This window comes from Pan troglodytes, chromosome 2 (assembly GCF_028858775.2).
Source record: "Pan troglodytes isolate AG18354 chromosome 2, NHGRI_mPanTro3-v2.0_pri, whole genome shotgun sequence".
NCBI classification, from domain to species: domain Eukaryota; kingdom Metazoa; phylum Chordata; class Mammalia; order Primates; family Hominidae; genus Pan; species Pan troglodytes.
In genome coordinates this window covers 190,463,909-190,491,136 of record NC_086015.1, presented here as the reverse complement: position 1 = coordinate 190,491,136, position 27,228 = coordinate 190,463,909, and the positions used below count along the sequence as shown (strand labels likewise).

General features: G+C 41.9%; 1 protein-coding gene across 12 annotated transcripts in view; it reads left to right on the top strand.

The window, feature by feature from the left end:
- The first annotated feature begins 22,967 nt into the window (after positions 1-22,967).
- MASP1 (MBL associated serine protease 1) overlaps positions 22,968-27,228 on the top strand; it is a 74,430-nt gene continuing 70,169 nt past the window's right edge. For 2 of the 12 annotated variants that reach the window (XM_516941.7, XM_063807417.1), the window contains exon 1: positions 23,184-23,293. In XM_516941.7, the coding sequence (XP_516941.3) occupies positions 23,289-23,293 (5 nt within the window). In that variant the 5' untranslated portion in view covers positions 23,184-23,288. Of the gene's footprint in view, positions 23,294-27,228 lie in introns of all 12 variants that reach the window. The other 10 variants (XM_063807416.1, XM_054681312.2, XM_054681315.2 and 7 more) reach the window with 9 other exon arrangements.

The following is a 27,228-nucleotide window of genomic DNA, read 5'->3' as shown; positions in this document are numbered from 1 at the left end:
AGCTCCTGCTGGCAGCAGCTGGCAGAGCCCACGGGGGCACAGGGCTAGGCAGCAGCCCACTGGTGCTCCTGTCTTAACCCCTCTCCTCAGCCTCCTCTCTGAATCTCACTGAAAACAGTCTCCCCAGACGCTGCGGAGCCCTGCCAGGTCCAGATGACAGTTCCCTGGGCTCCTACCCCTTCCTTCTTCGGAGATGAAGGAGCTGGCTTTTCTTCAAGGACTCTTCTCAGAATGGAAAAAAGAAAGCAGTGCCACCGACGTCAAATGGCTCTTACACAATGATGGAGTCTTGCTCAGAATTGTGTAAATAACTGGGGAACATATGAATTAAATTTCCCTCTACTTACCCAGGGATGTAATAAATCAGGACTGTGAGAAAGGCTGCCACTCGGCCCCAGCACTCAGAACACCTGAAGGAGTTGTCGTGTCCCCAACCCTGATGTCTTCTCACCCTGGAGCATTTCTATCCCTCTCAAGTTCCAAGGGCTCCTATGCTCTGCAAGGCACCCACACATGGGCTTGGCTCTGTCCCTGACAGGGTGGGCTCGGTCATGACTGCAGCGTCCCAGGCAGCCTCCACCCCTTCTTCATAGGGAGAGCATGCTTCCAACCTCTCAGACAGGGCTGGATATGTCTGATCATTAGTTCATTCATTCATCCCTTCACTCAACTAATACTTGTTAAGCACTGTGTTGGGAAATGCTGTGCTAGCAGTAGGAATGCAACAGTGAACAAGAAAACACAGTCCTGCTCTCATGCCTAATGAAAGAACTTTCTGGCATTCCAAGTTAGCAAAGCTTTTAGAGAGAGGTGAGTTCCTAACACTGGAAGTGTTCTGCAGAGGTTGAGACTCAAGCATCAGTTGAAGAATTGAATGGTCAGCCTCCAAGATCACACCCAAGTGCAAGGTTTCAGGAGGCTTTTAAGTGCCTTCAACGCTGCACCTGCTCTCTTCCTCCCTCCTGCCTGTGCAGTTCTCTTCGGACAGCACCTGCAGAAGCTTTCAGCCAGAGGTTTCTGTTGAGGGCATGGATGGTCCCTGGAGAAGCAACGATGAGTCTAAGTAAAGCAGATGCTAATTTTTCCTGCCTGAAAAAATAATTTAAAAAAAATCATTATAATTTTTTAAAATGTTCTGTCTTCTCTGTCCCCTCAGAAGAGATCTGAGAACTTTCTCCTGAATGTGAATAAACCTGAAGAATGAAACAAAAATACTCAAATATAAAAGTTCTAGATGAGATGTTCCCATTGGGAGAAACTGCATAAAGAATACATGGGAAATCTCTGTGTTATTTTTATAACTGAATGTTATAAAATTAACTCAAAATAAAAGGTATAATTAAACACCCCAAGAGTTCTTGATGCTTGTACCATGGGTACGTAAGATGTTACAATGAGGAGAAGAGGAGTGAAGCAGGCTCTAGCAAGGGAGCTGCAGATCCAAGCCTGGGAGACAGAGAGAGGGCATGGCCTGGGAGAGAGACAGATGACAGCCTGGGTGAGAGAGAGATGGCATGACCTGTGAGAGACAGAGATGGCATGGTCTGGGAGAGAGAGAGAGATGGCATGGCCTGGGAGAGAGAGAGAGAGATGGGATGGCCTGCAAGAGAGAGATGGCATGGTCTGGAAGAAAGATGGCATGGCCTGGGAAAGAGAGATGGCATGTCCTGAAAGAGAGAGAGAGAGAGATGGCACGACCTGGAAGAGAGAGAGAGAGATGGCATGGCAAGGGAGAGAGAGAGATGGCATAGCCCAGTAGAGAGAAATAGATGGCATGGCCTGGGAAAGAGAGATGGCATGTCCTGAAAGAGAGAGAGAGAGAGAGATGGCACGACCTGGAAGAGAGAGAGAGAGATGGCATGGCATGGGAGAGAGAGAGATGGCATAGCCCAATAGAGAGAAATAGATGGCATGGCCCAGGAGAGAGAGGTGGCATGGCCTGGAAGAGGGAGAGAAATGGCAAAGCCTGGGAGGGAGAGAGAGAGATGGCATGGCCTGGGAGAGAGAGATGGCTTGGTCTGGAAGACAGAGAGAGAGATGGCATGGTCTGGGAGAGAGAGAGAGAGAGAGATGGCATGGCCCAGGAGAGAAAGAGAGATGGCATGGCCCAGGAGAGAGAGAGAGAGAGATGGCATGGCCAGAGGAGAGAGAGAGATATGGCATGGTCTGGAAGAAAGATGGCATGGCCTGGGAGAGAGAGATGGCATGGCCTGGAAGAGAGAGAGAGAGATGGCATGGCATGGGAGAGAGAGAGATGGCATAGCCCAGTAGAGAGAAATAGATGGCATGGCCCAGGAGAGACAGGTGGCATGGCCTGGAAGAGGGAGAGAGATGGCAAAGCCTGGGAGAGAGAGAGAGAGATGGCATGGCCTGGGAGAGAGAGAGAGATGGCTTGGTCTGGAAGAGAGAGAGAGAAGTGGCATGGTCTGGGGGAGAGAGAGAGAGAGATGGCATGGCCCAGGAGAGAGAGAGAGAGAGATGGCATGGCCAGAGAAGAGAGAGAGAGAGAGATGGCATGGTCTGGGGGAGAGAGAGATAGAGAGATGGCGTGGCCCAGGAGAGAGAGAGATGGCATGGCCCAGGAGAGAGAGAGACAGATGGCATGGTCTAGGAGAGAGAGACAGAGAGATGGCATGGTCTGGGGGACAGAGAGAGATGGCATGGCCAGAGGAGAGAGAGAGAGATGGCATGGCCCAGGAGACAGAGAGAGAGATGGCATGGTCTGGGGGAGAGAGAGAGAGAGATGGCATGGCCCAGGAGAGAGAGAGATGGCATGGTCTGAAAGAGAGAGATGGCATGGCCCAGGAGAGAGATGGCATGGCCTTGGGCATGGGAGATCAGAGCAGGTCTCATTCCTCCAGGATAAAGGGTAGAGGGAGAAATTGCTCCAGCTTCTCTTATTTCTCCTTTCCTACCTACAACAAAGCCCTGCCCTCTATAAACCCCACCCCCTCCCCACCCCCACCCCTGCAGCTCCAGAGCCAGGAGGCTGGGACTCAAGTTCAGAGAAGGGAGGATGGGGCTCAGGCTGAAGTGCTGGCTGCAAAAGCAGAGGGAAGGAAAAGAAGGAGTGAGGGAATTTCCCCAAAGTCTAGAACAAACAAGCTGAGAGGGGAGAATTGAGCAAATTTAGTCAATTCCTGTGTGGGGGGAATGTTCCTGGGTAATCTGGGAAACTAGATAAGTTGAAGGTTGCCTGTGATTGTGTTTGTCAACACACAGGTGATCTAGTGGAAAGTTACATGGACAATGAAAAAAAAATGGCTAACATTCAGGAAGCATTCAAGTCAATGGCTGACTCTACACTAAGTAGCTTACATATTATGTCTTCATGAAGTAGGCATTATTCCCCATTCATACACGGTGACTCTATGTCATACCAGTACCTGAGTTACACGGACACCCAAACTGCCTGAGGCCTGGAATCAAACTCTTGCTCTATCCACTAGGTTGCTTTATAACCTCCTGGGCTCTGTCACTGCCTACAAGCTTTACGACTTCCAGCAGATTAACTTTTCTGAGCTTTAGGATTTTTTACCAGTAAAAGAAGTTATGCTAAGTATTCCCCAAAAGATTTTGAGGTTCAGATAAAATAGCAAGTTGAAATGCAGGTTGCTTCATGAGTCTCAAACACCAACCTAATCACTATTAGTAGTGGCCATGGCCTCTGACATTCACAAGGCCAGCCACTTAGAGAGTTGACATTTAGTTCTCAGCACCACTGGGTTGACATTTTAATTCTGTTTTAAATAAAACCATTACTCACTAATGTAACTAATGTTTTATTGTTGCTAATTCCAGAACCATTACACTATGGAGCCAGAAGTTAAAAAGAATTTAACTGAAGACCAAAACATGCTCAGTAGCAAATGCCTCTTTTATAAATAATTTCTGTTCCCAATTCTAACTTGGAAATTAAACAAAACACTCCTGAACAACCAAGGGATCAAAGAAGATATCCAAAATTATCTTGAGAGTAGTGAAAATGGAAACACACATAACTAAATGTGTGGACTTCAACAAAAGTGGTCCTAAGAGGGAAGTTTATAGTAATAAGTACCAATATTAAGAAAAAAGAAAGGTCTCAAATAAACAGCCTAACTGTATACCTCAAGGAAGTAGAAAAAAAGAACAAACTAAGCCCAATGTTAACAGAAGGAACTAAAGATTACTTCTGAATACATAAAACAGAGACTAGAAAGACAATATAAAAAATCAACAAAACTAAGAGATCTTTTTAAAAAAGGATAAAATTAACAATTATCTGGGCTATCTAAGAAAAAATAAAGAGAAAACTCAAATAAATAAAATTATAAATGAAAAAGAAGACATTACAAGTGATACCACAGAAATTCAAAGAATGTATTTTATGTCAACAAATTGGATAATCTGGAATAAGTGGATAAATCCCTAAAAACATACAACCTACCATGAAGGAATAAAAAATCTAAACAGTCCAATAATGAGTAAGGAGACTGAGTGAGTAATGAAAAACTTCCCAATAAAGAAAAGTTCAAGACCAGATGGTTTCATAGGTGAAGTCCAACAAACATTTAGAGAGGAACTAAAACCAATCCTACTCAAACTCTTCCAAAAGAAAAAAAAAGATGAAGAGGAGAGAAAACTTCCTAATTCATTTTATGAAGTCAGCATCACCCTCATACAAAAGCCAGACAAGGATAATACAAGAAAGGAAAATTATAGGAAAATATCCCAGATAAACATAAATGGGAAAATGTAATAAAATAAATATAGCAAACTGAATTCAACAGCATATTTAAAAAATCATTAATCGTGATGAAGCGGGATTTACCCCTGGGATGCAATGATGGTTTAACATATGCAAATCAGTAAATATGATATACAACATTAACAAAATTTAGAAGAAAAACTATATGATCATCTCAACGGATGCAGCAAAAGCATTTGACAAAATTCAGCATCCTTTCATGATTAAAAAAAACTCTCAAGAAATTAACTATAAAAGAAACGTAATTCAACACAACGAAGACCATATATAACAAGCCCACAGCTAACATTATACTCAATTGTGAAAAGCTGAAAGCTTTTTCTATAAGATAAGGAGTAAGACAAGAGTGCCCACTCTGGCCACTTCTATTCAGCACAATACTAGAAATCCTAGCCAGCTCAATTAGAAAAATACATAAAAATAAAGGACATCCCATTCAGAAAGAAAGAAGTTAAATTGTCTCTGTTTACAGAGGTATGACTTTGTATTCAGAAAGCTCTAAAAACACCATCAAAACAGTTAAAACTGATAAACAAATTCAGTAAAGTTTCAGAATACAAAGTCAACATACAAAGATCAGTAGCATTCCTATACATTGACAACAAACTAGCCAACCCCTGCCCCCACCAACAACAACAACAAAAAAACAAAACTGAGAGGCCAGGCACAGTGGCTCATGCTCCCAGCAGTCTGGGAGGCCGAGGCAGGCAGATCACCTAAGGTCAGGAGTTTGAGACCAGCCTGGCCAACATAGTGAAACTCTGCCTCTACTTAAAACACAAAAAAAATTAGCCAGACATGGTGGTGGGTGTCTGTAGTCCCAGCTACTTTGGGAGGCTGAGGCAGGAGAATCACTTGAAGCCAGGAGGCAGAGGCTACGGTGAGCCGAGATCGTGCCACTGCACTCCAGCCTTGGTGGCAGAGTGAAACTCCATCTCAAAAAAAAAAAAGAAAGAAAGAAACTGAGAAAATTCCATTTACAATCCCATAAAAATATTAAAATACAGTCATATGGTGCTTAATAACAGGGATATGTTCTAAGAAATGTCTTAAGCGATTTTGTCATTGTGCAAACATCACGGAGTGTACTTAGACAAACCTTAATAGTACAACCTGCTACACACCTAGGCTATATGGTATAGCCTATTGCCCCTAGGATACAAAACCAAACAGCATGTTACTGTACCGAATACTATAGGCAGTTGTAACACAATGTGTATCTAATAGAAAAGTTAATGTGCTGCACTGCAACGCTAAGGTGGCTAAGACATCACTAGCGATAGGAAATTGTATATGTGGTCCATCATTAATTGAAACATTGTTATACAGCACATGACTTTACTTAAGAATAAATTTAACCAAGGAAGGAAAAGTTCTATACACTAAAAACTACAAGATATTGAGAAAGAAATTGAAGACATAAACAAATAGATGTCTCATGTTCATGGATTGGAAGAATTAATATTGTTAAAATGCCCATGCTAACCAAATTGATCTACAGATTCAATCCAATTCCTATCAAAATTCCAATGGCATTATTCACAGAAATAAAACAAACAATTCTAAAATTCATAGGGCTCCATAAAAGACCACAAATATCCAAAGCAACCTGGAGAAAAAAGAATAAAGCTAGAGGCATCACACTTCCTGACTTCAAACTATATTAAAAGTAAATAATTAAAGCTATAGTGATCAAAACAGCATGGGACTGGCATAAACACAGACACATAGACCAATGAAACTGAATAGAAAAACCAGAAATAAACCCATGCATCTACAGCCAATCTTTGGCAAGGATGGTAAGAGTTCACAATAGGGAAAGCTTAGGCTCTTCAATAAATGGTGTTGAGAAAACTGCACATCCTCATGCAAAAGAATGAAATTGGACGCTTATCTTATACCATATATGAAACTTGAAGTGGATTAAAGACAAATGTAAGATCTGAAACTGTAAATCTCCCAAAAGAAAACACAGAGGGAAAGCTCCTTGGCATTGGCCTTGGCAATAATGTTTTGGATATGATCGATACCAAAAGCACAGACAACAAAAACAAAAATAAAAAGGTGGGACTACATCAAACTGAAAAGCTTCTGCACAAAAAAGGAAACAATCAACAAAATTAAAAGGCAACCGACAGAGAAGAAGATATTTGTAATTCATGTATCTGATAAGGAGTTGATATCACAAGATACATATACAAGAAACTCATAAAACTTGATAGAAACAACAACAACAAAATGACGTGATTGAAAAATGGGCAAAGAACCTGAATAAATATTTTCCAAAGAGCACAATACAAATGGCCAATATGTATATTAAAAAGTGCTCAACATCATTAATCATCAAGAAAATTCACATCAAAACTGTAGTGAGATATTACCTCACACCTGTTAAAATGGCTTAAAAAATAAGAAGCGTTGATGAGGATGTGGAGAAAAGGGAACTCTTGTACACGGTTGCTGGGAATGTAAATTTATACAGCCATTATTGAAAACGGTATGAAGATTCCTCAAAGAATTAGAGATAGAACTACCATACAATCCAGGCAATCCACTTAGGGGTACATATTCAAAGGAAACAAAATTAGTATCTCAAATATCTGCACCCTCATGTTCATTGCAGCATTATTCACAATAGCAAGATATGGAAACAAGCTAAGTGTCTGTTGATGAATGATACATACACACAAACACACACACACACACACACACACACAAATGGAATATTATTCAGCCTTTACAAAGAAGAAAATTCTGTCATTTGTGACAACATAAATGAACGCAAAGGGCACTGTGTTAAGTGAAATAAGCTGGGCACAGAAAGACAAATACCATGTAATCGCACTAACATTCTACTCTCAAATTCTATGAGTTCAACTTACTTAAAAAGTAAGGGGCTGGTAGGTGGGGGTGGGGATGCACAGGTACTGGTTAAAGGATGCAAAAATTTAGTTAGATAAGAGGAGTAAGTTCAAGAGCTGTATTGTACAACATGGTGACAATAGTTAATAACAATGTTTTGGATTTTTGAAAATTGCTGAGAGTAAATTTTAAGGGTTTTTACCACAGAAAAAGTATGTGAGGTAATTGTATACATAGGCTAATTAGCTTGATTTAGCCATTCTACAATGTAGACATATTTCAAAATATCATGTTGTACACCATAGACATATACAATTTTCATCAATTACCAAGTAATTAATTTAAAAAATAAATTAAATTAAATGTTTACGCATAAAAAAAATGCCTTATGATTAGCCAGCTTCCCTGAGATGGTTTTTTGTGAATAAGTATTTTTATTTTTAAAATCCTGCTTTTAAAAAAACCATTGTCATTCAGATTTGCTGTGTTGTGGTAGCTGCAGTGTTTAAATTTGCCCTGTGGTTTGGCCAGAGAAGCCAATGGACCACCCGGCCCCTGTGCTCCATACCCATGACCCTCAGGCAAGACGGGCTCCGGCTGAGGACCCAGAAGGTCTTTCCAGCTCTTTTCTGAGTGGCCTTATCTGACATTTTTCCTGAGCCTAGGGAGGGGCATGAGAATCAGGAGACCTGGGTACTTGGGTATTGTTAGCTCCCTGGCTTACCCTCCGGTCTCTCACCCACTCCTTCCCATCCCCCATACTACTATCAAACGGTGAATTATTATTATTATTATTATTATTATTATTATTATTATTATTTGAGACAGAGTCTCGCTCTGTCGCCCAAGCTGGAGTGCAATGGTGTGATCTCGCTCACTGCAATCTCCGCCTCCCAGGTTCAGGCAATTCTCCTGCCTCAGCCTAGCGAGTAGCTGGGACTACAAATGCCCATGCCCGGCTAATTTTTTGTATTTTTAGTAGAGACGGGGTTTCACCGTGTTAGCCAGGATAGTCTCGATCTCCTGACCTCGTGATCTGCCCGCCTCGGCCCCCCCAAAGTGCTGGGATTACAGGCGTGAGCCACCGCGCTCGGCCAAACAGCCAAGCCAAATCACTTCTGGCCATATCATTTTCTGTTTTAAAAAGCTTTTGTGTAGCCCCATTGCCTAAAAATATTGCAGTCCTCGGCCCTGGCCCACTGTCAAGATTCTGGATTGGTTGGTCTGGGGGATGTGGCAGAAGTTTGAGTTCTTAAAGTTCCCCACGTGACTCTGATGTCCAACCAGGGTGGAGAAGCACTGACCCATGCCATAAATTTTCAACACTGGTCTGGCAGGGGAGGCTGTTTACATTCTGACCCCTGCTTGACGCCCACTCCCCTTGTCTTCCCCATCTCAGTAAATGGAGCCAATTCTTATGCAGAAATTCTGATACTTATCTTTGCTCTCTACCTCTCCCTTATCACTCACTCTCATTTTATGGGCAGGTTCAGGCTTTTCTTCTTACAAAACATCTCTTGCCCTTGCCTTTGTTCACTTGATTCCACGTCCACTGTCCCCACTCTGCTCCATCCAAGTCATACCCAGGGCCTCTTTATGACCTCCATGGGCCTCCTCATCCATCAAAAGACATTAAAAAGTATATATTTAGTGCTATGTTGGTATAAAAGCAGATATAATCCAAGCTGGATTTATTTTTTTTTATTCTGATTTTTAAAGAAATCAAAATTCAAACATTTTCATGGGCCCCTAATGGTGCTGTGGCCCCAGGCTCTGCGCTCACTGTGCCTGTTAGTATAAGTGGCCTGGGCCCTGGCCACTGCCACAGCCTCCCAGCTGGTTTCCCTGTCTCCCCATCCTCCAAGTCCATTCTCCTCATAATACAGACAGAGACATTTTATAACTGTGAATTACATTGTTCCACACTCCTGCTTATAATGCATCAGTGATTTCCTGTTGTACTAAGAATACAACCAAAACCCTGACCATGGCTTACAAGGCCAGGCATCAAAAGCTTTGTTGTATTATAAATAAGAATAAAGCCTCTTACTATTGTACCCTCCACATAAGTAACTTTTAATGTTTGAATGTTTAAATTGAAGTGTGAGTAGTCATTTGATTTGTGGGTGGGGAATTGAGCAGGGACATTTAGACTAAAGAAATAGGTTTGTCTGTGATCAGTAGTTAACAATTTTTAAGTCTATAGTGGTAGAGTATATGCAACATATTCAGGAATGATGGTTGAAGCTGAGCTTCAGAGCTTCAGGCCTCAGGAGGGCCATCGGCCCCTTGAAATTATATGCCAAGTTTTGAGAATATGTGTTGTATTTAAGTTTTTCTTGGAAGAAGCTACATTGCACAAATAAGTATTAATTTCCTACTATGTACAAAACAAAGGCACTATCCTTGGTACTAAGACTACAACAGTAAATAGGGAATATAAAAATGCTTTCCACTTGGAGATTATATTATTGTAGTGGGGTAAAAAGCAAGCAATAAACCAATAAGTAATCAAAATAAATAGCCTCTTAGCTAGTTGTCAGTGCCATGAAGGAAAATAAAATAGCTTATGGAGATAGTGAGTGGGGATAGAAATAGAGGCTGCATCCTTAAACAAAGTAGTCACAAAGGACTTTGCTGAAAAGTTGACATGTTTAGAAAGAACTGAAGGAGGTGAAGGAGTGAACTATGAGACTTTATTTGGGAGTGTCCCAGACAGAGGGAATCTAACTATCTTTAGATCCTCAATAATTTACCAGAAGATGAAGTACCGCTTCTTTGAAGTAAGAAGAGAGTCAAGAAACAGGCAGAAAAAGAGTCATTTAAGGAGTGCTGGTGACTGGTTGTGGAATTCAAGGAAGATGTAAGGTCAAGAGATTCTGATAGACTGGTATAAAATGAAGTAGTGGCAAAAAAACTAGATGAGGTGGAAATCTAGACAGAGGTTCATTGAAGGAGTGCAAGACCTAGAAAGATAGAAGACTGTGATTAGAGAATGGGGAGTAAGAATTTCAGATTTCAGAGGTAGACATGGCTATGGGTATAATAGATGGCTAAGGTGAAGTGGAGGAAGTCATCTTTGAAGGTGAAGAGGTCAAGGAACTGAGAGCCCAGTGTGCCCAGGGCACCAGGAGCAATTGTGAAGGAGAGGTAAGCAATGGTGACACATCCCCAAGCAAAAGGAATGAAGGATTGGACAAAGAGGTTGAAAGGTGACAGTAGCAGAGATGAGTAAATACGGAATAGCCAGAGTGGAAGAAGAGCAGAAGAATTTGGAAAAAGAGTGGAAAAGTAATGGTCATGAAACATCAGTAAGGAGTTAGGGAAGCGAGAACCCTGATTCTCCCATGATCAGAGTCATGCTCCCCAGATGTTGGGACCATGCTGTGTGGTCCATTTGCTTCATACGGCCTACTTTCTCATATCGTATGGTTGAGTATGCTTGGTCCATGTGGCTGTAGCATCGGAAAAACCTCTGGGAAAGGGGAGACAACATGAATGGATAGAACTATAATTGGGCTGGGTGCAGTGGGATGTACCTGAAGTCCTAGGAGTTGGAGTCCAGCCAACATAGTCTAGACAACATAATGAGACCCCATTACTAAAAAGAAAGGAAAGAAAGGAAAGAGAGAGAGAGGGGGAGGGCAGGGGAGAGAGAGAGAAGGAAGGAAGGAAGGAAGGAAGGAAGGGAGAAAGGGAGGCAGAAAGAAAGAAAGAAAGAAAGAAAGAAAGAAAGAGAGAAAGAAAGAAAGAGAGAGAAAGAAAGGAGGAGAGGAGGGAGGGAGAAAAGGAAGGGAGGGAGGGAGGAAGGAAGGAAGGAAAGAAGGAAGGAAAAAGAAAAGGAGAGAAAAGAAAAGAAAGAGAAAAGGAGGGAGGGAGAGAAAGAGAGAGAAAGAAGGAAAGAAAAGAAAAGAACTATAATTAATATAAAATAAGCTTAGGTGAACAAAGGTAAAGAAGGTATGGATGAGCATATTAATTTGCTAGGTTGACATAACAAGACACCACAGACTAGGTGGCTTAAACAACAGAAATCTATGAAGTTTATTTTCTTACAATTCTGTAGTCTAGAAGACTAAGATCAATGAGTTGGCAAGTTTGGTTTTTCTGAGGCTTCTGAGGCTTCTCTCTGTGGCTTGCAGATGTGGCTTCTCCCTGTGTCTTCACATGGTCTTCCCTCTGTGTCTGTGCCCTGATCTCCTTTTATAAGGACACCTGTCATATTGGATTAGAGCCCACACAAACTATCTCACTTTAACGTATTCACCTTTTTAAAGATTCTGTCTTCACATTCAGTCATAGTCTGAGGTAGTGGTGGGTGAGGACTTCAACATATGAACTTGGGGAAGAGACAATTCAATTGATAACAGATGGTATATGTATCAAGTACTTAAGAACTCGGGGAGCCCAAAGCTGGTGGATCACCTGAGGTCAGGAATTCAAGACCAGCCTGGCCAACACGGTGAAACCCCGTCTCTACAAAAATTGGCCAGGCATGATGGCGGGTGCCTGTAATCCCGGCTACTCAGGAGGTTGAGGCAGGAGAATCGCTTGAACCCGGGAGGTGGAGGTTACAGTGAGCCGAGATCATGTCATTGCACTCCAGGCTGGGTGACAGAGTGAGACTCCATCAAAAAAAGCAAAAAACAAAAAACAAAACAAACCTCCAGAATTCTTCCTAATACCTCACCCATGCTCCTGCAAGATTACCATGGGGAAAATAACCAAAGAGGAAACCAGATATCCTGTGTTACCAGCTAGGCTATTACCTGATTTCATAGCATTGGACTCTTCAGTAATTCTGGGTTAAATGACAGGGCTTCCTTTGATTTAAGTGGGGCATCCCTAGCTCCTGCCAGAGCTTAAATCCTAATCTTAATCTCCTATCACCCTTTGTCGAAGTGCATGGAGAAAGAAAGACAAAACCAGAATGATTTAAAGGAGGCTGGTCTCAAGCTGTTTTTTCACTGCATGAAATAGGGCAGAAAGCAGGAGAAGTTAATGTATAATATGGCCAGTTGATGACACTTTCATTGCCCCCTAATAAACAGACTCTGGTCTGGATAAGAATGAAGAAGAGGGTGGGAAGCAGGTTGGGCTGAGAGGCTGGAAAAAGGGGAGAGATGTCCTTTCTTACATAGTGACTGAAGTAGGTTCTAGAAGTGATCATCCTAATGGCAGCCGAGAAAGTGTGAGGATTTTGTTCTTCAGGAGAAAAAACATCTCAGTGTACCTTTATTTGACAATACCATGTTCTAGAAAGCCAGGCTGTGTTGACCAAGCAAAGGTCACTTTGTACCTTCAAAAGACAATTAAGTTTCTTTTTAGGGTACTTACTCTCAAATAGAATGGTCAACAACCTAATATAAAAGAATATGAGCATGGCTAAGATATGGAATGAATCTAAGGGTCCATCAATGGATGAATGGATAAAGAAAGTGTGGTGTGCTATACATACACAGTGGAATGCTACTCAGCCCTCAAAAAGAAGGAAATCCTGTTCATTTGTGACAGCATGGATAAACATGGAAGACATTATGTTAAGTGAAATAAGCTAGGCACAGAAAGACAAATCTCACATGATGTCACTTACATGTATGTCTTAGTCCATGTAGTGTTGCTGTAAAGAAATATTGGAGACTGGGTAATTTATAAATACAAAGGGTTTATTTGGCTCGCAATTCTGATATTTGGAAAAGTTCAAGATTAGGCACCTGGTGAGGTCCTCAGGCTGCTTCCACTCGTGGCAGAAAGTGAAGAGGAGCTAGCATGTGCTGAGATCAATCACATGAAGAGAGAGGAAGTGGGGGTGGAAGTGCATGACAGGCTCTTTTTTTTTTTTTTTTTTTTTTGTGATGGAGTCTCGCTGTTGTCGCCCAAGCTAGAGTGCAATGGCTGCAACCTCCGCCTCCCGGGTTCCAACAATTCTCCTGCCTCAGACTCCTGAGTAGCTGAGATTACAGGTGCCCACCATGACCTGCTAATTTTTGTATTTTTAGTAAAGACGGGTTTCACCATGTTGGCCAGGCTGGTCTCAAACTCCTGACCTCAGGTGATCCACCCTCCTCGGCCTCCCAAAGTGCTGGGGTTACAGGTGTGAGCCACCATCCCAGCCACCAGGGTCTTTTTAAGACCCACTCTCATGAGAACCAATAGAGTTAGAACCCACTCATTCCTGAGGGAGGGCATTGATCTATTCATGAGGGATCCACCCCCAGGACCCAAACACCTCCCAGTAGGCTCCACCTCCAACACTGAGGATCAAACTTCAACATCAGGTTTGGAGGGGACAAACATCCAAACTATAGCAATGTGGAATCTAAAAAAGTTGAACTCAGAAGTAAAGAGTAGAATGGTGGCTGCTAGGGTGTTGGGGGAGGTAATGTGGTAGGGAGATATTGGTCAAAGGATACAACATTTCAGTTAGATAGGAATGTATTCAAGAGGTTTATTGTACAACTATAGTAAATAACAGTATATTGTATTCTTGAAAATTGCGGAGATTAGTTTTTTTTTAATGTTCTCAGTGCAAAAAAAAGTATGTGAAGTAATGCATATATTGATTAGCTTGATTTATCCTTTCTACAACGTATATATAGTTCAAAACATCATGTTGTACACAATCAATATGTACAATTTTTATTTGTCAATTTAAATAAACAAATGTTAAAAAGAAAAAAAAGAGCATGAGTACAGGGAAATCGGTGTTCATGATCCCAGCCTCACCTACCTTCTGTGTGACCCTGGGCAAGGTATTTCTCTCCTCTTGGACTCAATTACCTCCTCTTAATATTGCTAATTTTGTCAGTAAAGTAAAGATGATAATGTTTGACTTTTTTGTTGTTTTCAGGATGAAATGAGTATTAAAGGAGAAACATTCATTTTGGGAATAACATCTTGTTTCATACCAGAGTGCACCCCCTTTTTAAAACTGCTTTGAGAGCCTCTAAAACTATGATCCAGTCTTAATAATAATGTAATAGGTATAGTTCCACACACTGAAACAGAGATGTCATAAACTGAGTAGAAATGTGCTTTAAACACACACACACACACACACACACACACAACACCAAATCCAGCTCAACATTGTGAATTAGAAATCCAAAGCCCAAGGAAGACCAAAAGTTCAAGGTTTCACATTGGGTTAGGACAGAAATTGGCCTCTGTCTCAGGCATCGCAACTCACACTACAGTCCTCTCCCACCTTGCTGGGATGCTTTCACTAAGTCTACTCTCCGGAGCAATGTTTCTGTATTAGTAAGGATCTCCAAAGACATAGAACCAGTAGGAAATATATAGATTTATAAGAGGGGATTTATTATAGAAATTGGCTCACATGAGTATGGAAGACAAGAAGTTCCAGGATATGTCATCTGCAAGCTGTAAAACCAAGAGAGCTGGAGCTGCATTCAGTTAGAGTGCAAAGGCCTAAGACCCAAGGCAACCAGTGATGTCTAAGTCCAAGGCTGAAGGCCTGAGAGCTTGGGAGGGTGGGATAGGCATGTAACCACTGGTGTAAGACCCAGAGTCCAAAGGTCCAAGAACCAGGAGCTCTGATGTCTGACGGCAGGAAAGAACGCATGTCCCAGCTCCAGAAGAGACAGCAAACACACCCTGCCTCTGCTTTCTTGTTCCACCAAAGCCCTCAATGGATCGAATGATGCCCACCACATTGATGACAGCAGATCTTCCATACTCAGCCCGCTGGTTCAAATGATGATTTCTTCCAGAAAGGTCCTCACAGACACACCTAGAAATAATATTTTACCAGCTATCCGGGCATCTTTTTAACCTAGTCAGGTTGACACATAAAAGTAACCATTGCCATTTTTAACACTTAATAATTTATCTTTACATTTTTTCATATGTCTTAATACCACCTATATTATTATTTATTTCTATATTTTTGATTAAATCTATTCTGGAATTTTAAACTGAAAGCCACATATTTAAAAGTGTGTCAGCCAGGTGCAATGGCTCACACCTGTAATCCCAGCACTTTGGGAGGCCGAGACAGGCAGATCACTTGAGGCCAGGAGTTCAAGACCAGAGTGGCCAACATGGCGAAACCCTGTCTCTATTAAAAATACAAAAATTAGCTGGGCATGGTGGCAGCACCTGTAAACCCAGCCAGCTACTCAGGAGGCTGAGGCTCAAGACTTCCTTGAACCCGGGAGGTGGAGGTTGCAGTGAGCCAAGGTTTCGCCACTGCACTCCAGCCTGGGCAACACAGCGAGACTCCGTCTCAAAAGAAAAAAAAAGTATGTCACTACCACTGATAATACCTTTTTTTTTTTGAAATGGAGTCTCATTCTGTTGCCCAGGCTGGGGTGCAGTGGTTCAATCTTGGCTCACTGCAATCTCCGCCTCCCAGGTTCAAGCAAGTCTTGAGCCTCAGCCTCCCGAGCAACTGGGATTACAGGCGCCCGCCACCATGCCAGGCAAATTTTTGTATTTTTAATAGAAACAGGGTTTTGCCATGTTGGCCAATCTGGTCTTGAACTCCTGGCCTCAAATGATCTGCCCGTCTCGACCTCCCAAAGTGCTGGGATTACAGGCGTGAGCCACCGCACCCAGCAATACTACTTTTTTTAAATTGTCAAATTCTAGAATAGTAATGCCTCCATAAGCTCTGAATCTGAGACCCATCATTCCTTTTTAAGAGGCAAATTAGTGTTAATGGCATAATGGCCCCTTGAAGCTTTCTTCTTAACTTTCTTCTTAATAATATCGGGAATGAAAGACAAATGAAAAAGGCAGGAACTTCTTGGCACGTATGGTAACAGATGTTGAGAGCTGACTCATGCAACACCCATTTCCAACCTCGGTCTTCCTTGCTGCCTGCCTTGCCATATAAGCTGCAAAATAAGAATTTGACTTCCCAGCCTCCCTTGCTGCTAGTGCAGGTTGCACAACCCCGCTCTGGCCTGTGAGACACAAGCAGAAATCTCCCAGTGCTACCTCATCCTTGTCCTCCTTTTCTCCCCTCCCACTTTGAATGTGAACATGACATCTGGAGTTACAGCAGCCTTTCTGTGACCAAGAGGTGACAAGCATGAGGAGAAAAGCCCCATCCTAAGGCTGGCAGATTGGAAACAATCTTGATCAGTTGCCCCAGCCCCACCTGCTTCCTTACTTCTTACTCTGTGAGAAAAATAAGTCCTATCTGCTTCAACATTAGTCAAGATTTCTCTTACTTCCTACCAAACAGAGCCTTAACTGACCCAGGGTTTGTTAATTCCATGAATGTGATGTGTGAAATCAATGTGACACCCCTGGCGATGTGGGTTTCATGCTTTGGGAGGCCCTTCTGTAAGCCAGCTGTATTCATTTGCCAAAGATGCCATCACAAAACACCACAGAGTGGGGGGGCTTAAATCACAGATATTTATTTTCTCACAATTCTAGAGGCCAGAAGTCCAAGATGGGAGCTGATCATAATCCCAAATGCCATCATCCCCAATGTTAAAATCCTGAAAAATCAAAATTCCAAAAATATTTTAGAAAAAACTTTTTCAGCCGGGTGCGGTGGCTCACGCCTGTAATCCCAGCACTTTGGGAGGCCGAGGTGGGCAGATCACCAGAGGCCAGGAGTTCAAAACCAGCCTGGCCAACATGGCGAAACCCCATCTCTACTAAAAATACAAAAATTAGCCAGGCATGGTGGCAGATGCCTGTAATCCCAGCTACTCAGGAGGCTGAGGCAGGAGAATCGCTTGAACCCAGGAGGTGGATGTTGCAGTGAGCCGAGATTGTGCCACTGCACTCCAGCCTGGGCAACAACAAAAAAAGCGAGACTCCGTCTTAAAAAAAAAAAAGTTTTCAAAACGTTGTAAAATATTTACTTACATTTTTAAAGGGGATTTATTTAAGAAACATACAAAAACATGACAGAACTCTTCATAGGCTACTTTACACAATAAAATGGACAATAATACCATATTTTTGCAAGCAGAAACACTCAGATATACTAACAACAGTCACATGGGTATAACAGTTATGAGCAGATGAACCATATTCATAAATAAATAAATCAAAGAGCAAAATATAAAAATGTATATCACACTGTGGTTGGTAATTGTGTGCCCCCAGCTTTATACAGCAGTCATCTGAAATGCTGTGATTCTTAGACTCTTCTAAGCCTTTTGATAAGATTGATCAAAAACCGTGATGAGTCACTACCATATCACCACATCAGTTGCCCAAAGAGCCAAGGCATTGAGAAATTTTATCTTTCATAAAAGCAGATGTACAAAGAAGATACATTTTCATTTGTCGAGGAAGTTTTAATGTCTTTATGCACACACCTACTGCTTACACACAAGTTCAACATTTTGAAAATGCACTTCCATGGAGTTACATTTGCAAAAATGCACAAAGCAAATTAGGACTCTCTAAAACTCTTTATACGATGCATGCAGTATTGGAAATGATGCAAAGATGAAATGGGTAGCATAGCAAATTATAAAAAATAATGCCGACAATTTCAAATAGTGAAAAAAACTAAAAATAAAAACTAAAAGCTAAAAAGAAAATTCAACAAATAAAAAAGTTATGGAGCTAGATTATGGGCAATTGCATAGAGATAGTCCATAAGAGCTGGCCAACTTTCACAGTCATTAACTATATTTTTAAGTCTCACAACACAAAAAAATAGCTGCTTTTTTTTCTTTTAGGACATGGCTGTCCTTGGAGAATATGTTCACATTTATTTTCTATGTGACACTGCTCTTTTCAAAATTCTTCTACGGTTTAATATACATCTACGTGAGTATTCCCCATTAAGTTTTCCCATCTTCTGTGCCATGCTTCCGTGTTGTGGGTCTGTGGAAATCTATTCCATACGCACACATATATAGACCACAAATCTGGTGGAAGCAATACTGGTGATTGAACTGCAACAATACTGCCCATCGTGCACATAATCGTTTTTGAACCAGTTAGTAACTTCACTGGCTTCTTCAGGCAAATGTGGCTTTAATTCATTAAAAGCTCCTGGAATGCCATCAGCTGGAATGAATGCCAATACTGAAGTTTTTGTCATTGCTGTATCACGTGACCAGTCCACTCATCTGAAGTTTCTGCCAAACACATTGGACAGAATGGAAAAAAACGAACTTTATTGGTAACACCTTGAAGTTCACCTTTAGAAACCTCAATCACACCTAATTCCAAATCTGTCTTTGTGGTTTGAGGATTCAATTGAAATCCATTTCCCTCTGCATAAAGACAGTGACAAAGTAAATATTTCCACCTAATATGATGCAACTATCTTGTGATTTTGATTTTCGGGATTTTAGATGTTAGGGATTTAGACTTTAGAGGTTTTGACTTTTTGGAATTTCCATATTTGGGATTATAGATTTCAGGATTGTGTCTTTCGGGACTATAAACAAAACCTGTCCGAGATGGAGGTGTTGGCAGATTTGGTTTCTTTTGTGGCTTTTATCCTTGGCCTGCAGATGGCCGTCTTCACCCTACGTCTTCACATGGTCTTCCCTCTGTGTGTGTCTGTGTCTTAATGTCCTCTTATAAAGACACCAATTGTATTGGATTAGGGCCCATTCTAAGGATCCCATTTTAACTTAAACACCTCATTAAAAGCCCTTTTTCCAAACACAGTCACCTTCTGAAGTACTGAGGGTTAGAAATTCAACATATGCATTTGAGGGGAATGTAATTCAGCCCATAACAGAGCCTAATCATTTATTTTTTTAAATAGAAGCTATTTTTTGTCTGCTGTAAAATCTTGTAATCACATGACAACATGGCACATGAATGTTCAGAGTCCACAAGAAGTACGAGAAATTTGCAGACGACAGGGAACAGCTTTGCACTTGAGATCAGGAGGCCCTGGGCTCTAGACATATATCATTCACTTACAGGCACGGGCAGGCTTAGTTTCTCTGAACCTCAATGTCTTTACCTGTAAAAAGATGTGAATACTATATGCAATAATATATATAAAAGTATCTGGCATATACAAATTACATCTTATCAAATCGAAGGTGCCATCAATTATAAAATGTATCATTATGTTATTTGTACCAAAAGTGGCAAAATCATGCCGGGGGAGATTTTCAAATTACAGATTCAGGAGACTTACCCGCAGATTCATTGGGTTTGAATCTCCTGGGATGAAGCTCAAAGATTGTCATTTTTTAAAAATATTTTCCCTGTTATTCTGTTGATAGACTCAGAAGCCAGGACTTTCAGCATGCTGTCAGTCAATGTGCTGAAGAACCCAAATTTTCATTCTAAGCTGCAATCTTTGGAGCTATTTATCAGTTTCTCAGATATTCTATAGGAAGCCTGGATTTCAGCCCTTGCCAACAAAAAGTCATTGCCCAAATTCTTTACGTTTTCTAACCCATTCATTGAATTCCAGAAACTCTAGCTCAAAAGTTGCATAAAATAAATACTTTGGTAGAACATGTAAACCAAAACCTCTTCCAGTGGTAGGAATATTGCCGCATTTACCCTTAGTAGGCAGCTCTCTGATCCCTTTCCCGGACTATAGGACTATAGTGCATGGATGCTGAGCCCACCTCAGTCATTCTACACTTTCATGATTCTAAATGATGTCAGTTCCTTGTATGCATTTTTTTATCGCTTTTGCCAAACTCAAAAAACTAGTTGAACCCTTTTAAATATTACTTTTTCTGAATATCTATGATTAAATTCTGAGTAACGGTAACATTATGAGCACAGAAAAAGCAAATGTCAAGATTATTAGAGCTACTTTGGACTCCTTGACAATCTTTTAGGTCTAGCAAACTACCTAACCCCCTCCCAACGACATCATTTCATAGTCTTCATATCCACATGTTGATATCTATGATCTCAACTGAGTCCAACCCCCTGATTTCATAATTGAACACACTGATGCCCCACCCCTCCACCCCTCAACCCCCACCCCTGAGAAAGTAAGTGACTTACCCAAGGTCACATACAAGCTGGCCTATAGTCACTGAGCCCAGTTCTGTTTCCAGTCTAGTGTCCCTTCCATTCCTCCCACCCCTGATGACCCACGATGTCTTAGTGACACTTCAGCGAGATTCATCAAAAGCATCAGACAATATGTAGTGTAACCAAGTAGAAAACTGTCCTGAATCACATGCAGATCATTCCTGAGCCACGTAGTTCCTGTTTTTATGCAGATTTCCTCTGAGCCTTGGCTAACTCCCAGGGAAGCGCACATATCAGATCTGCTATATATTGGCAGAACTTTGGCTTAGAACACATCTCGAATGCTTTCCATTGAACATTGGCAGCCTTGAAGAAACATGGCTAGAAAATTATTCCAGGAGGCCTAATTGCTCTGTGACACTTTACAAGGAGAAGCTGATGGCTTTCTCGCCCAAGCTCTTCCCTCTGTACCCAGAACAAATGACTGCAGTTCCCAGTATATGCCCTAAATTAGGAGAGGGCAAACTCCGTGGCAGCATGAATTGAGGGAATGTCTTTACTGGGCAGGGGCCCTCTTCCCAGCACAGTGTGCATTTTGCCAAGCTCTTTCTCCTTCAGTTTTAAAACACTTGTGTATTCCAAGAGAAATGTCGTCCATGTGTTTCTGATTCATTTACACTTAAATCATTAAAATGTTGTTTTGTGACAGTTATTTAATGTGTGCGGAGCCTGTGAGTCTTCTTAATGGGAATGTTAAAAGCTTTTTTTCCTGCGCTGACTGAGACAGAACACATTTTGCTAAAACAGTGCCTGAGTTCAAACATATCCTCCCATCTCATATACTTGTACCTGCATTATCAACCACAGCTTGATAATGCCAAGCTTGGCAAGGCTGGCATTCAAAAGTGTGAAAATTAGAGAAACTGGAGAGAAAATGGAGTAAGAAGTACAGTGAGAGTCAAGCCACTGTTCCCCAGAACGTGCCAAAGGAACGTTATCTGAGGGTAGACAGTGCATGTGTCTGCCGCTTTGGTGAGTGTGGCTGGCAGCCCTCTCTCTGGTACTCCCCTGGACACTTCTACAAGCGCAGTCTTATTTAAGCCTCATAGTAACTCCCATTTTCCAAATGAAGACACAGAATCAGATACCTTAAGTATTGTGCCCAAAGTACACAGCTGTCTTGGGTAGAAAGGAAAGATTACAGCTAAACTCTGAGTCTAATCTTCTTTTCAAAATGACTCAGATTGAGTTTCTCTATGAATGCCGTCTGTGTGTGTGCATTTGAAATTCCATATGCATTATAAAATGTTAATGAGTAGCAGTGTAATACAGTGGCTAACACTTCAAATTCTGCCTCTATTACTTTCTAGCTGTGTGAACTTGGGAAAGTTACTTAACCTCTCTGGGCAATTTCCTCTGAAAAATGAGAATATTGCCAGCCATGTATACAACATATAAAGATGACTGAAAAGAATTCATATATTAAGTGCTTAGAGCAGTGCCTGACACGTAGCACTCAATAGCTGTTAGCGTCTAGTGCTAGTGGCAGTGGGGAGTCATAAATAACTGGATGATCTTGGCAAGTGGCATATTCTCTCTGAGCCTTAGTGTCCTCACTTGTAAAATGAGTATAACAGCAGCACTCTCACCAGTTTGCGAAAGTAACTTGAGATGATGTTAATGCCTAGTACTGTGTCTAACACAGAAAAGGTGCACAGTCAAACTTAACTTTTACACCCAGATACACCTCTCCCTATTCAGTGTTGGTTGTTGTTGTTGTGGAGGGGGTAATTTTCTTATTATTCAGCTCATCTTAGATCTAGTGTTGATTTCTCTGGAAGCCATGGGTATAGACATATATACAGGCCCAGGTCTTTCTACACCCCTGGGGAGGTGAGACTTCTTGCTGCAATGGGCCCTTTCTGGGCTGGAGTAGAGCCGCACACACTCCGAGCCAGTAAACAGTGCCACAGGTATTGCTCATGGGGAGGAACAACCAGCCAACTTCAGGACTTGGTGCTCCCCCAGTTCCGGGCCCGTGGCTCTGTTCACAGGAAAGCCTGTCGTTGTGTGTGACTCTGATCACGAGAAAACCTGTAGTTATTTGGGGCTCTGCTCACAAGGAAACCTGTAGTTATTTGCAGACAGACGCTCTGGGATTTAGACCTTTTTTTTTTCTTCTAGTGTAGGTGCTAGAATTGCCTTCTTAGTTGGTTGTTTCTATTTAATTGCTTTTCTTTCATGGGTGTCCTGAAGAAAAGCAGAAAATTATAGTCATCTGGCAAAAAAGACTAAAGAGAAATTAGACTTTGTCCCCTTTCACTCTCTGTCTCTCTCTACACACACACACACACACACACACACACACACACACACACACAGAGTGATACAAATACCTGCTTGAGCCCCTCAGTTATTTTCTCTCAAGGGCTGAAGTCAGCCACACAGGATAAAGGAGGGAAGGGAAGGAGCAGATCTTTTCGGTAGGAAGACAGATTTTGTTGTCAGGTTCCTGGGAGTGCAAGAGCAAGTCAAAGGAGAGAGAGAGGAGAGAGGAAAAGCCAGAGGGAGAGAGGGGGAGAGGGGATCTGTTGCAGGCAGGGGAAGGCGTGACCTGAATGGAGAATGCCAGCCAATTCCAGAGACACACAGGGACCTCAGAACAAAGATAAGGCATCACGGACACCACACCGGGCACGAGCTCACAGGCAAGTCAAGCTGGGAGGACCAAGGCCAGGCAGCCGGGAGCACCCAAGGCAGGAAAATGAGGTACGTGCCAGGGGAGGAGGGGGCACGGTTCCCTTTTGGGGACCAGTGTCAAATAGCAGGGAAGGTCTGACCTTGTCACTGACAGACTCACCTGCGTGTCCTGCATGTGGTAGTGAGGGGCTTTCTCATCAATTCTTAGGGCTCTGAGAAGGGAGCTGTGGGTGGGCTGGGTGCCTTCCCCAGGACTCCAGGAGACATAAAACTTGAAACGGGAGACTTTGTGCAAATCCTGCTCCGGACGCTGCTGAAGCTCAGATTTCTCCCACTGCCTGCACAGGGTGCTGCCTGCTGGCGAATGTGACTCTCCTCCTGTTCACCCACAAGGCTGATTTTTCCGTGTTCCTCCTCTGGAAAGAGCATTGCTTTCTCTCTTCCAGCACTTTGTGAGTTAGATATGTGTTTGTGTGTTCATTCCTTCTGACCAGAAAAGAAACCAGCTTCCCATAGCTTGGCTCTGTGGTTTCTTCAACCTTTACAAGTTTGCCAGTTAAACCTCAATTTAGAAAACTAAAAATCTGTCCCCATTTTACAGTTCCCTATAAATTTTCTGCATTTCTCATTGAAATCAGAGGCAGCTGGTGGCATGAATCAGGCTATGAAGTACACCAAATGGCTCTTAAAGAGATATCATACTTAAAAAAAAAAAAAGGATTTTAGAGTTCTGAAATCAAGAACTTCAAATTCTAATTGGTTTTAAACTCTTTAACCTTTCTTATTCCTCATTATACTTGACACTCCTTACCAGACCTTTCATACAAGTTCTATCCTGCAAGTCTGAAAACCCAACCACCCTAGTTATTTTTATTACTTGTTAATGCTGTTACACACACACACACACACACACACACACAATGCTCTGCAGATGTGTAAAGTCCCTAAACACATCTTTTACTATTAATTTTCTTTTCACTTGGGAAAGTGTTTTTATTTGTTTATCTTCTGCAAAGTAACCTAGCAACTTTTCTGGATCTGAGACCAATGAGAGGCTTCAGACTATGTTAACTCTTTGAACTCCGATTACCTGTGGTTCAGAGAGATAACCAGGTCCTTAAAAAGTGAGTGCAATAATTCTGTTCTTTTTAAAGCCATCGTAATTTTAAACCTGCCATTAAACATCATTTTTCTTTCTCCAAAAAAAAGTGATTTATGTCAATCTACATTGAATGATAATCTCATCTATCTGTCAATGATCTGGTCTGAATCCCACCCTACCATTCAGTGCCCCAGCCCATATCAAACTACTTGGCTGAGTAACAATTCTGTATCTTTGCATATGCTCATCCCTCAACCTGGAGCAACCTTCTTCTTTATTTTCCACCTAGAAGACCTGATTGTTCAAGCTGGCACAAATATCTCTTTCTCTCTCCTGACCACCATATTCCAGAGCGAGCATCCCCTCCTTTGTCCTTTGTTCTGTTTCTGTCCCTTGAAGCTGCATCTCTTATTGTCCTTGTAGTATCCCCTTGTTTAAATGTCCACCTCCCCTTACAAATCTCAGCGCTCCTGAAGTTACATGATCTATGTCTTCATCTTTGTATGGCCAGCACCTAGCATAATGTCTATTTCCTACCTGCCATTCAATACCTATTTGTTGAATTGAATTCAATTTTTGAATAGCCAAGCAACTACGAGAAAGGTGCTCCGCTAGAAAAGTCTCCAGCAGGTCTTGTCTCACATGGATACAGTATTTCAGTGTTTGCAGGGCACTTTCAAGAGCACTGTCTCATTGGGGTTTCAGATTCTGGTTGAAGTAAGGATTTATGGATAAGTAGTGGGTATAAAAGCAGTTAAGCAACTTGCCCAAACCACACTGATGATCGTGAAAAGGTCCAGATTCAAATTTGGGTCTTCGGGCTCCAAGTTCAGGATTTTTTCTACTATATTCCACTAGACTTTCAGCCAAGTGTATTATTCTAAACTGACGGCTCACAATTCTGACTGTACATCGGAATGATCTGTGCTGCCTTGAAACATGCCAGTGCTCAGGCCTCACCCCAGAGCAATTAAACCAGAATCTCCTGGGGAGGGACTTTGGCATTAATATTTTTAAATTTTTTACGTAAAGCCATGGGTTTTTAAATTATTTTTCACAGGATTAATTGCTTTGGCCAGATGCCTGGGCATGATATGGGCATGGACCCAGCTTCTTCTGTGAGCTCTTGTTATTCCCTTCTTCTGTTGAAGTTAATTCACCATATGGTATTGAGCATGATGTGACATCTCTTGGGGTATCCTTTTCATCGTCTGTCAAATTAGGGTGCTCTGTAAGGGATCCATGCAGTCCCTTCCAACTCTTCAATTCAAAAATGGAGTCTTGGTGTGGTGTGGGTTGAAACAAGGGGCGTGTACGGACAGTGTATGGAAAAGATAGCAAGTGCCGTTCATGCTGCAATCATAGATATATGCAGGCATTTTTACAGAGTCCTGCTAGCCTGTTCCTACAGGGGGGCCTCTAAAATCTCAGCTCTATATATTACTTTTGACATTTCTGCAATGTAGCTAAACTTTTTGATTAGCCGGAGGATAGATAGCAGGTGTTGGGAACTATACAGCCGGTGCCTCGTATACAAGAAGCCAAAAACATTCAGAGAGTGTGACAAGGAATGAAAGCTGCCACTTATATTCTTCAATTTACAGCCCCTAACGCAAGCAGGCAAGCATATGCTCAAGCCCATTACATGAAGGGAGATATTTGTTTCATATGTTTGAAACCGTTTTGAGATGCAAACAAAGTAGAAGGGAAAGCTTCCTGGGCCTTCCTCCCACGCTGACCATTTGCCTACCACACATGGCACCGGGCTTCTAGGCTACACAGGGCTGTCTGCTGCCAGTCCTTGACAGAACCGGCCTCAGGAGGCTCAGTGTCTCCTCGATGTGGTCTGGAAAAAGCAGTCATGGAGGAAGTTGACCTTTCGGCCTTGCATAATTTGGGTGTCGCTATTATAGGGAAGTCCGGTTTAGGAGCCAAAGCTCATTCCTGACTCTTGCTTTTCGGGAACTGGCGGGATGGAATAATTATAACTAACGTTTGGCTAGGGCTGGACAGTTAACAAAATACTTCCCCATCCTCCTTTACGCTGATAGCAGTGCTGTGGGAAGTCGTTATTATTACTACTTAATGGATGAGGAAACAAGACCTCCCATGACCTCCTAAAATGCAAAGGATAAATAAAGTCAAAGCTGGAGCTGAATCTAGCTCTTTTGACCCAGGGCCAGTGCCCTCCCCTCCTCAGCAGGGCTGAACCTGAACTCCCAGCCCTGTTAACACTGGTTCATTTCCTCACTTGAAAATGGGATGCCTGGGCCCTGCCACCTGGTTTTTTGACTCAGCTTTCCAACTAATTCACAGGTTAACTTGGACAGATGCCTTCCCTTCCTTCTGCCTCTGAGGCCCTCCTTCCACAGATTGGTTTAAGAAAATATTGACATTGGCTATGGGATTAAGACATTTTGTTTTCTTAATAGAATCTCACATATTGCTATTGTAGCGACCTTGAAAAAAATTAAATAAATGTATTTTCTTTTTATTGAAAAAATAGTACATGGTCCTTCTTGACAAATGTAAACATTTTATATGCACAAAAATGGAAATACTTATATTCCCATTTCAGAGATAACTACTGTCAATACCTTGGTGTATATCCTTTCAGACATTTTGTACTTACCTATTTACACTTTATGTAAATATTAACATGACATAGCTACATAATCTATGTATGTAGTTATCTTGCTCTGTTTACATACCCAAAAACTCAAATGTATGCATTACACAGATATGTGCATCTGAATACATGGGCAGACTGGGTATTGGAGAGAAACAATGTCCTGATTAGCAAATATATCATTGTTAATCTGAAGATGCTGGTATGGTTTCCCAGCATTGACTTTTTACGCTGTCTAAGACTCAGGCCCCACTTTCATGGATTCATTCATTT